This window comes from Amaranthus tricolor, chromosome 2, assembly GCF_026212465.1.
Source record: "Amaranthus tricolor cultivar Red isolate AtriRed21 chromosome 2, ASM2621246v1, whole genome shotgun sequence".
Classification (NCBI taxonomy): domain Eukaryota; kingdom Viridiplantae; phylum Streptophyta; class Magnoliopsida; order Caryophyllales; family Amaranthaceae; genus Amaranthus; species Amaranthus tricolor.
This window is the reverse complement of record NC_080048.1, coordinates 26,907,802-26,920,142: the sequence shown is the minus strand read 5'-3', so window position 1 is coordinate 26,920,142 and position 12,341 is coordinate 26,907,802. Positions and strand designations below refer to the sequence as shown.

At 33.2% G+C, this 12,341-nt stretch overlaps 1 protein-coding gene across 1 annotated transcript; it reads right to left on the bottom strand.

Annotated features, from left to right (window-relative positions):
* Positions 1 to 307: 307 nt before the first annotated feature.
* On the bottom strand, positions 308 to 10,427 carry LOC130805833 (flowering locus K homology domain-like). The gene is made up of 8 exons (XM_057670620.1): positions 9,831 to 10,427; positions 6,648 to 6,752; positions 5,673 to 5,909; positions 2,794 to 2,852; positions 2,624 to 2,712; positions 2,410 to 2,522; positions 1,042 to 1,104; positions 308 to 772 (listed from the first exon to the last, which is right to left on the bottom strand). Exons 1-8 carry the CDS (start codon positions 10,311 to 10,313, stop codon positions 692 to 694), a joined length of 1,230 nt encoding a protein of 409 aa, XP_057526603.1. The 5' UTR covers positions 10,314 to 10,427; the 3' UTR covers positions 308 to 691.
* Between the last annotated feature and the right edge of the window lie 1,914 nt (positions 10,428 to 12,341).

The following is a 12,341-nucleotide window of genomic DNA, read 5'->3' as shown; positions in this document are numbered from 1 at the left end:
ATTTTTTTCAAACAAATCCATGTAAATAATTGTTTAATCTTAGATTCAAAGTCAATGTTTCAACTTGCTTTATCAAACATTTTTTTTTTACTTTTTAATAGTAACAAGTAACAAAAAATTTTAAACATAATAAAAAAAGTAGTTACTCATAGCTTAAAGTCATTTGCTAAATATATTTTTAGCTTTTTGTTTAACTAAAAAGTCAACAGCTAAGTCAAAAGTCAATCAAAAAGCATGCATTACATAATAACGATCAATGGGATAAAAGTGAAAATAATAAAGCCCCATGTTCTCACCCACGAACATGTCACTATGAGTTGTAATTAGTTAATTATTTCGAATCAAACAAAAGGTGCACAATAAGGCCGTAGTATTACATTGCAGTTTAACAAGTAGTGGATGGAGTTTTCCCCAAGACAAACACCATAACCAAAATGCTTCAAACTACAAAACTAATACTCCAAACTGAAAGTACATTGCCATCTTTCTATGTTCCAGTAAATATGAACAACAACATTCTGGTATATTCTCCATTTTCTGCTCTTCCTCACGAGTAGGAAACAAAACCTCCCCTTTACATCACAACACTAAATTAGCTTTTCTGAACACGAACTTATGTCAGAAAGAAAAAGTTCATAAAAAGAATCACAGCATAATCTGAAAGGTTGAAGGCCAAGGAGATGATAAAGATTTAGACAGTGTCCTCAGCTACAGTTTGTTGTGTCAGTTGAGAATAGATGTATTCGTCTACTCTTTGTTTTGCCAAGGCTACCTGTACAAGGGTATTTACAAACATTCAAAGCAAGCCACCATAACATTCATGTCTAGCTCAAAAGTATGTACTTTATTACCAGCACCAAATACCAGCTCAAGTACTAAAAAGGCAATGTCCAATGTGCATCATCATAACCCAGATCATATAATAGAAGTCTCATATCCTATAAGCTGCTTGTATAAGCAGGAAAAAAAAAAAAAAAAAAAAAAAAAAAAAAAAAAAGGACAAGCAGGCCATGTTGAAGTAGTGGAAGAATAGAGGCTTACTTGCTGAGCTGAGCCGATAAGCTGGATCTGCCTATGTTTCTGCTCACCTTTTCCACCAAACACCTAAAAGTTGGAACATAAGTGTCATGTACAACAACATCGAGGATAATCCAGCATTAAGAACAAGAGGAGGAAAAAGCATCATACATAGCAAAAGACCAATACGTAAACATTTTAGAACCCAGAAAAATTGTGAGATGAAAAAAAAAATGAGAAACAGAGAAAGAAAGATTTCATATGAAGGTTTTGTACACACATTCACAGTCTCAATTTCATCAGGGTGAATATTAAGTACTAACTACCAGCCAACCCATATACTTGGTTCGAAAAATGCTTAATGCAGCGGCAGGGTCCAACCGATGTTACACGAAATGAAATTTGATCCGATACAAGAAACGAAACGAGAAACAAGAAATGTTAATTTAGCATTTCGGAAACTTTAGAAACAAAATTTGAACCCATAGAAGCTAAGATAGGGTCATGATGTCAAAACTCCAAATACATTAATCTTAAGTAGGAAATATAACTATAACATTAATCATAAGTAGGAAATATCATAAAAGTAGAGCATAATATAACCATCACAATTAAGAAAACAAAATAGATACGTTTTTCTTCTTGATGCAAACGAGAAATGAGAAGTGTTGATTAATTGTTTCGAAGTTTCCGTACTATTTTGGTACCAAGTGTTCGAAAGGGACAAAGTTTCGCGTTTCACACTTCAATGTTTTTACCATCTTAAAATTCTACGAAACGTTAAAAGTGAAACGGTTGCGATTCTACGAGCTTCATTTGTCCTATTACTGCCAATTACACCTTGCATCAGAGATAAATGTAACATATCTTTAAAGAAACCATCAAATGCATCGAACACTCAATCTTTAGAAAGATATGAGATGCCAAAAAAGATAGGCTTACAAACTTTTGTTTGTATGCTGAGGCTTAACGATGTTTAATGCCAGCCAATGATTAGATATTGTCATTGGGATCTATTTTGATCCTCATAGGCTTAGCTGTGTAAGGCATTTATGCTGTGTACCGAAGCCTAGGTGCTTTCAGCCTAGTACTTTGCTCCCTAGCACACAAAATGAACTTTTTTCTTAATTGTTGCTCCCTCCAGCCCATATTACATATGACACATATGATGGCACAGTTCAAGGAGATAAAGCTAATGGAAGCAAGTAGATGGTAAATTTCTTTGAACATCAAACAAGAGAAAGAATAGAATTGGTAGGACACGCCACAAAGAGTGTTAAAAAATTCAGACTGTAGTAAGTTATTCGGTAGAGAAGAATGACTTTTACATGTCTAAAAAAATAGGAATAGAGGTGGAATTCACAACATTGCATGCTCCCACAGGACACAGACCTTAATCATTGCACCAGATTCGGTTCTGATCCTTGATATGTTGGAACCAGCTCTGCCAATCAAGCCACCTACCATTGTTTCGGAGATCACCATATCCAATGTCACATATTCAGCTGCAATCAAAAATTATTTGGGATAATTTTATTGAGAGAATATTAGAATAACACAAGATCAAATCACTTGCACAAACAAATGCTTGTAGAAGCACATTTACCAGTATTAGGGTCCATATGCTGAGCGGCTCTTGCAATACTCAAGTTATATGTTGGGCTGATAGATATTACTTGCTTTGGAGGATTTTTCCTAATGAATTGACAAAAATATGAACCAGAGAAGACTGGAGATGACAGAGATCAAACTCAAGTGGTGAAGAAATAAGTTTACCGAAGTTCAACACCAATATCCTCAATAGCTTTCATTACAGCAGTTACTTCACCTGATATCTGATGTCCACAAGACAGATCATTTCTCAGAATAAGCAACAAACACATAGCACAAAATGGAGTTCCCGAGATCCCAGTGCATAACTAGTTACACACCTAAGTACTCGTGAAAAACTTCACTTTTAAATGATAAATTTATGGTCCATTTGGTTGTTGGTATTATATAATGGTAATAAAATGAGTTTTAGTGCTAGTTTTGATGAAATGTATGGTCCGTTTGGTTGTTGGTGCTATATAATGGTAATCAAAATGAGTTTTAGTGCTAGTTTTGATGTAGTAGGTCATTTCCATGATAATCAATCCTCTTCCTCAAAGATGTTTTTTATTCATAATTTCCAATACTACCTGATACCACCATCTCAAATGATAATGGACGAGAATAAATGTAGGAAGAGAAAAAATAACTAGAGTAGGACAAGCAACCTTGTCAAGTAGTTTTTCTAGCTAAATTACATCAAATTTTCATTACCATTGCTAACATATAATACCAATAACCAATCAAATTGTTACTATTATATATATTGAAATGAATTGTTGATTTCTGTTTAAAAAGTGTTACTTTATGGAAATAAATTCTTTCCTTCTGGTCCGTTGGATCAAGTTCGAGTCTAAGATTTTGGTTCTCACAGTTTTTATTCTAGTTTCGTTCTTACCTGAACTTTTTCCAATATAATATATAAGAAAAGATTCAGATGAACACCGAGCTTATACAAGAACCATGAGAACTAGTCTTTTAGCCACACGAACTTGATCCAAGTCCAACAGACTAGAAGTCTACAGTTAATTTCCATAAAGTAACACTGAAAAGTGATACTTTTTACATGTAAAGGCAATACTTTTGCGCCCAAAAAATGTTAATTTTCAAACAAAAAGATTTTTTCCCCAAAAACAAATTTAGAAAAAAGAAATCAGTGATAAAAAAGTGTTAGTTTACATAAAAAAGTGTTACTTTAGGCAAAGATGTGTTCATTTCCATATAAAACATTTTGTTCCCAAAAAAGCTTCCTGAAAAAAAAAATAAAAAAAAAATAACAAAAATGCCATAATTAAAATGCAAGCGAATCTTAGCCCTTAATTTTGATATAACGGTTTAGATTATGGTTCTTATGGTTTTCATATAAGTTTGGTTCTCATAGGAACTTGACCTATATATATAGAAGTATATATAAAATTTTGTTTAAGCTTGAGCCTTCACATTATAGATTATAAAATTCAGAAAATTATCCATTTTCTCTTCCTACGACCAATAGTAAAGCATAAACTTTCACAAATAAGGTTTCAAACACTTAGGATGGGAGAATGAATTGGCTACTTACAAATTCTATGAGTAAAAGTGTTTTCCTAATAGTTGCTGACATTATTCTACACTGCCAATAGCCTCTATGAGTGTTAAATGCATATCAATGTCTATAATTTTTTCATTTCTGCTTCTAGTACTTTTTCAAAATTTCTCTTAAGAAATAACAATGTTGTACTAGCGCATTTCAAAAAAAATCTCTACATCAAGTATTCCTGAAAGCTAACCAACATTTAATGGTGCTAGTAATACTTACCCAAAAAAGACCCTTTTAATATTTTTACACAATGCATTGAGTCTGCAACCCTCATAGCTTAGTTAGTAAACTTATCAATAGTCTCTTGGCCATTTAAGTTTAAAATTCAAATTATGCTTCATGATAGGCTAAGGACTATTTTTCTGATGTCATTTTGTTGTCTATGAAAGTTGAAAGGGGAAGCAAGAGAGCCCTAACTCTTGAACAATTGTATAGAAAAGTCTTTTCATTCCCTTCCTACCCTTTATCAAGCAGAAATACTAGAGGAAAAAAAGGGGGCAGGAAAAAGAGAGAAAATTGATCCATACTCAATGGCAAACTCACGCAAATGAGAATAGTCAAGGAAATCCACCCAGATAACCTGTATTTCATTTTTCCTCATTCCTGGTGCAGACAGACCTAGCAATCATTAATTATATACATTGTCAGTGCCAGCCCACAAAAAAGGGCAGGTGAGGGGGAATGGAAAAGGGAATTGCATTGAAGATTCAGAAGGAAAGATGGGAACGAGGGAGAGGGATGGGCAGGAGGGACAAGGGAAGGGAATGAGGGAAGAGGGGAGGGGGATGGAAGAAAAATGGGGCAGGGATATGGAGGAAATAAAGGAGCAACGGAACTTTATTCGGATTAAAAGGATCGACAGCTAGGATCTAACACTTCTTGAGTAGAGGACTGGAGATCCCCCTATATAGTACCTACCACAAAATTTCAATGCGACAACAAACTTTGGTCTTCTAATACTTGGTTGGTCAAAATACTCACATCAGTGGAGTTGTACACGCATGTCAACTCATGATTTGTATTTGCATTTGATAACTCCAAATAAAATGACCCGAAGTTTGACAGCATATAATTCAATCAAATTCATAAAGTTGCACATGCTACCTGGCTTGAACAGATACATGGTCATGGGAAGCACAACACTAAATCAAGAACAAGTACACAACTGTTGAGTAATCTTCCTACAAAAACATAGGAAATGACAATATCTAATTACAGTGGATTTAGGCCCAAATTTATGATGCATTTTTCTCACTAACATGTAATAAAGATCTATGGGATCTACAGACATTAGCAATTTCCCCTAAGAAGCGAAGAGTACAGGCTTTTGTCCTCACCCTATGCTCAAAGAGAAATATATAACGTCAGAATCATTTTAAGAAGACAATGATGAAGGCTGAACAAGGAACAGATAAAAGTGAAGAAAAATGGTCAGCCTACTCACACCCACAGCCAAAAAAGGGGTAGACGAACATATCAATTTTACCTGGACCAAGCGATCCGATTCATGAGCAGATGCACACAAAGGCAGTTGATTTGGTGCAAGAACTGCAATTACAGCACCAGAAGTATTTCGAAGCTTTTCAATGTTCTGACCAGATACCCCTATCAAGCCACCTGCTTGAGAACCTGCTATTAACAACTTTACTGAATTATTAGCTACATGTCCTGCAGCATCACCATAGGGATCAGTCGCGGCAGCAGATGCACTGCTTCCATCATCCTGTCGATTAAAAGTAAATCAAATTGATACATAAGACCATTGCATGGTAACAAGGTCAACACTATAAGGAGCCCAAAGGTATCCTAAAAGCATTATTTACAGTCAAATTGATGAGAAACAAGTATAAGTTGCACTTGTAAACAGTTCTTGCCACGCTCACACCTCCCCTTTCCCTTTTAAAAGTGTGATAAGACGTCTTAGATTAAGAATATTGAGAAGGATTGGGGGGGAAGGCATACTAAGATACACGGCCACAAGCTCAAAGATTATTATACAATGAAAGAATTATGGCAATACGAGATACGTCAATCACAAATATAGAACAGAAGGGTGTATTGGTATTTTGGTATTAGTTAGTTAGTATAGAAATGGGAAACTAGTATAAATAAGGAATATTAAATGAGAAAAACATATCAAAAAACTATAATACACATTATAGTCAATTTTACGCTCAAGTCTTGGGAGAGTGCAAGCCTCTCGAATGCTAGTGTTATCTTGTTTCTATCAATTACATCTATATGATCTATTACTACATTCTTCTATAACAGTACATTTCTGTGTTCTTCTATTGTTCACTATAACGGCAAATCTCGTGGAAAATATATAGTGGTCACGTAAATTCTCTGAGCCCTTTACACATTTTACTAGGAATAACAGAAGGGGAAAATATTGATGCAAATGTATAAAACATAGCTATTCATAATGAGGAAAGATAAAAGAGAGGATGGCATCAAGTACCGCAAGGATAAGAGAAGCAATCTGAAGCAACGCCTTCTCCGCATCACTCATACCGCCAGCCCCATTCTCTTTAGAACTAATTATTATAACACGTTCCTCGAATCTCTAACACAAAAAAGACATTGCGTTAACAATTCGAATTTTGCCCATCCTCCTTGCCATTGAATCACATTCCACTCCTTCCAAATTTACACATAAGAAAGCAAAAGTGCATTAAATAGCAGCAACAGTATATAATGGAATATACTGGTCACAGGAATTACAATCCCTACAAAAAGTACTATAAAACCGTAGTAGAGAAGCTATACGTTTAGTCAATAGCAGATATAAGGCTAAGCTATATACCATTTTCAAAAACCAGACACCTTCAAAAGTTAAAACATTTGCCCTCATTTTCTTTACACAAAACTAGACTTCAAATTTTTGCAGCCCATAAATGTTCACCCAAGTTTCGTCATTGTATTCCATCTCCTTAGCCAACGATTAAATTGATTAGAAGAAGCTACTCAAAAAAAAAAGCAATATAATAATATTGAAATTATGTTCTTTTGAATTTTCATTGGCAAAAAACATGAACTTTTTGTTGAGTATGACATTGAAAATTTGCATCAGAATTTACCAAAAAAACTATGACATGGAGCTCATAAATTAGATGACACTAATCAAAATCTTCCTTGCTCCCAAATAGAATACATCTACCAACTTGACATAAGTGAAGCATGATTTCTATTTCAATAAAACAGATTATATTTCCAACAAAATGGTAATATAATGGATTGTAAGCTGGAAATAATACCGTTTAGAGACTTAACCAAAAAGGATCGGCCATGTTATGCATAAGACTATAAGTACACAACTGTACTCATAAATCACTCAATTCAATAAAAAAAATGATCAAAAAGGGCACACATTCCAAATTCAACAACATAATTTGCATCAAAGGAGGAAACATGAAGGCTCATAGCAACTTATTAGTTGAAAATTCTATCGCTTGCATCTCCATTTATTACAAAAATGCAACTTCATATAGATCTACTCCTACTAGGATATACTCATAAAACTTTATCATTTAACAATGTCTCTTGTTGACAATTGACCACTAAATCATACTTTCTCCTATTCTTTCATTTGAATCACTTCGCACTGCATGTTTGCCAATTCACGAATCCAAACCTTAATAGAGTTTACAATGAGACAAATCAAACAATATTCCAGTTGTCTATATTTTAACTTATAAATTAGGAATAAATACAAACTAAGCATGATAGAACAATAGCGTGAAATGATAAATGGGACAAATGGAAAGAATAGGAGGGAGTATTAGATATAGAAAATGCACAAATTCTCAAATGAGGCGATCTCATGGTAAGACCTTCTCTATAAGGCTGGCCTAATGTAGATTTATTGTCTTAAAGTAATTATTTATAATTTCGAAGTACTCAATAATAAATAGTTTTAAAATGGTAACTTCTTATAATCTTAGAGTTATAAACTATTAAGTGATCACTTACAATCCTAAAGTGATCAATTGGAGAAATGGACTAATTATACGGGCTAGTCTCACGGTGAGACGGTCTCATACAAGATTTGTAGTAGAATATGTTTTTATAATTTATAAATGCATCTAATTAAAAAGGACGAACATATTTCTAGTTTTAATCACATGCAAAAATATCATTATCTGGTCAATGATGCCTTGACAACATAGAAAACATGCATTCAAACATCTAAACAACTCCTTCTTATAAACATAGGAAGTAAAGACCAAATTTCCTGCTCTTCACCTAGTATACCAAGCCAAGGACTTACTTGCAATCCAACTGTCTACCATGAGTCTGACAAACCAATTTCCAAATAGCATCAGCGTACAAATTAAGCATTTATAAAACGACCAACAGCCAACAAACGTTTATCAAAAGTTCTTATTCACTCATCCCCAATCCCAGAATCTTGGAACCACAAATACCATATTCCCAACGCACCTTACTTTAATTACCGACATTAATAGAGTATCCTATCTGATGCTCTAAAAAAAGCTTTACTAAATAGCGATAGAACCCAACAAGTCCATCATAAATTTAGTTCATAAAATAGAATAAAATCTAAAATCCCATTCTACACAACAATACTTTCTATACACAAAACACATAAAAAGATTTCAAATAGTTTATTAATCTACTAAATCAAACAACCTGAAAAACAAATTCCCTAATTTTAACACACCCCAACTTCACAAGATCCCATTTTCCCAAATTCAACATGAATTAACTTAAAAAAAACACCATCATACAATATTCTAATTTAACAAACAAAAAATCCAAAGAACTAATTATTACAAACAAAAACAAAGTTCAATTAAAGAGATTTACGTCAATGAATCTCCTATGTAATGCTCTAAAGAAAGCCTAGCTCAAACAAAACCAAAGTGAGGCCATGATACATTAGGAAAAATTACCCTGAATAATATTACCTTCCAATTTTTTCCTTACAATAATAAGGATTATTAATTAACTAGAAATAATACCAACTTTGAGGTAAGTTTTCCACCAACATTTACTTTTACCAGTCACCTTTATTTCTAAAAAAAATAAATTACATATGAATTAGAAAAAAAATTCCCACTCATCCCCCTCCTCCCACTTGTGCACCACCCCAGCCCCACCACACCCAGCACACCCACCAACCACCAAATAAGCAGCAAACATCACCACCTGTGAATTGCAACCCCCCAGGCTACGACCACCCTTCCCCATGGCCGCCACCAACACACCAGCCAATAAGCCAAATGATGTCAGAGGGAAATTATTCATGATTAATCAATATTGGGAAAATATTGAAAAGTTGTATTTTTACGGTACTTTTTCCTACAAATTATTCAACAGGAATAAAACCCCAAAATCCCCTTTTACATAAAAATGTTCTCATACACGAACACACAAATATAATTCAAACAGCTTATAACTCTACCAAAAAATAGAGTTTGTTTAGTTTAGGTAGTAAGTAAATTTCAACGGGAATTTATAATTATTATGAACTCTGGCCAACTTTTCCGAATTCACCATAAATGAAGTTCCTAAACCAATACCATCATCAAAAAATCAAAATGATAAAATATCCATGATAAAAAATCTAAAATCATTTGAAAGAATCAAAGAATACAAAGATTAAGTAGAAAGAACTGACAGCAATAGGATCAGCAATCTTGATAGTAGCTTTAGTATCTTCCCTAATCTTCTGAACTCTATGGCCACCTTTACCAATAACTTTGCCAATTTGTCCAGATGGAACAACAACCCTAAATAAAATGTCATTACCCAAAGCAAGTCGTTTGGTAGAAGGAATCTCACCAGAATCTGAAACGGGATCTCGAGGACGTTTGGAGGAAGGGCGATCAGAGTAATGGTGTTGTGGGTAGGAAGGGTATTGAACTGGAGGTAAGGGAATAGAAGGAAGAGATGAATATTGATGAGGATGAGGATGAGGATGAGGATGAGGATGATGATGATGATGATGATTGTATTGATGGGATGAATAAGAAGAGATGTTTATGGGTTGTTGTTGTTGTTGTTGTTGATATGGAGGTTGAAGAGTTGGTGGTGGAATGTATTGATTAGAGTACGATTGTTGGAATGCTGCCATTGATGTGTATTGCCCATGTTGCGCCATTTTTGAGTTTTCTGAAGCTTTGATTTGGGGAGATCGCGAATGTGATATTAAGGGTTTCTTTGTTTCGCCCACTGGGACCAAGTTACTCTCCTACGATTAATTTTTTAAGGAAAATAATTTCTCCTAAGTTTTAATTCTTTTTTAATGGTATTTCTATATTTTTTTATTATTAATGATAATGATACCCTCGTATATCGTAATATTTTTTAACTTTTTAGATTCAAAATTATTAACTTTTTATTATGTTTTAAACTGAAAAATAAAAGAAAAATGAAAAAGTTAACGGTTTTGGACGATTTTAAATGGAAAAAGTAAAAAAAAGTATTACGGTCGTAAGATGCTCAATAATACGAGGACACACTTGAAAAACAAAATTAGGGTTACTATTAATAAAATGTCAAAACTCAAGAGTACTTATGATAATTTTCCTTAATTTTTTCTTACCCAATTTGATTTTTTTTCATTATTTATAATTTTTTATGTTTATTCACGTATTTAACGTATTTTTTCTTCTTATTGTACATTTTCTCTATTTTACAAAATAATACTTTTTTTTTATACTTTTCCAAAATGTTAGTTTCATCCACTTCTTTTGGATTTCACAATCAGAAATTATGGAGCATAATTATAGAGACAATATCCCTATATACATGCAAGACTATATTTGTTGGTAATACAGGACTTGGTAAGTTCTTCTCAAGGTCCTCTTATTGCTACAATTACAACACACATTATTAGTATTAATATGTATATAACATCGGTATACGAATTATTGTGAGAGATAAGAGTATAAAACCACTATCTTTCTCCCCTCTTTCTCCCTTTCCTTTTTTTTTCTAAGAAAACCCTAGCTTTCATCGTTTACTTTGAGGCTACTATCAACAATATGCTTGATGGTAAACTCTCAATCTCTTTATTTTTGTTTTTTTTTTTTTGTTTTTTGTTACAAATAAAGTCTGTCTCTTTATATTATAGAATTATTCTATTTATTTATTGGATTCAATCTACTCATATATTGGGTTTTAAAGTCTCTCACAATGAAAGTTTGAGTGTTGTTATCAATTAAATGGAAAAAAGCTATATAACATCATCACGGGTAATACACTTAATAGTATCAAACTTATTTCTATTTAAAAGCCACACAAGATCTAAATTTTTCTTCGCAGGAGGCTATATCAAGCAGGGATGTAATAGAAGGGGAGACTTTAGTGTTAGATCTCATTTCTAATGATCGTGAGAATTTTGTTTGGTTAAAACTGTTATGTATTTGATTGATTATTATTTTGTTGTAGATATAATATGACACTTTCATCAATAAATTATTAGGTTTCTTTAAAAAAATTGTTGTGAAAGATAGTTTTTTGAGACACCTTCACTAATTGGGTCGGGCCATTATATTTCATTTTTTTAAAAAAAAGGAATTTTAGTGTAACTGCATGCTTATTCGTTAGAGTTTTAGCATACCTCAAATAGAAATTTATGATACGTAAATTAGAGGTTCACAATATAGGTGTTTTTAGTATGTTGAAGTTGTCAAGTAAGTGTTTCTAATCACCTGATTCTTGTTAACCTCAAACACCTACTTGATATACCATAAACACCTATTTGATATACCTCAAACAACGACTCGACATACCTCATATGCCTACTTTACATACTCAAACCCACACTTAATATATCTCTAACACCAACTTGACAACCGTAAATACCTGTTTGGTATACACCTAAAACCTCTTTAGTATACCTCAAATTCCTGCCTGACATACCTCAAACACCTAATAGGTATACCATAAATACCTAATTAGTATATCCCAAATACTTACTATGTATACCTTAAACACCTATTTGACAATCCTAAATAACTACTTGGTATACCCCAAATAACTGTTTATTTGGTATGTCTCAAACCCCTACTTAATATACCTCAAACCCTTACTTAGGAACACCATATATCTATTGATATAGCTCAATTCCTACTTGATATACACCAAATATCTACTTGATACATGTCAAATCCCTACCTGGTAT

Bases quoted from the DNA above. Each gene is read 5' to 3' on its own strand.
- LOC130805833 (XM_057670620.1), bottom strand. From the start codon at position 10,313: ATGGCGCAACATGGGCAATACACATCAATGGCAGCATTCCAACAATCG. The intron at 2,853-5,672 runs GTAAAATTGATA...TGTGGACATCAG, and splicing joins AATCGGATCGCTTGGTCCAG to ATATCAGGTGAAGTAACTGC. The intron at 2,713-2,793 runs GTAAACTTATTT...TCAATTCATTAG, and splicing joins GATATTGGTGTTGAACTTCG to GAAAAATCCTCCAAAGCAAG.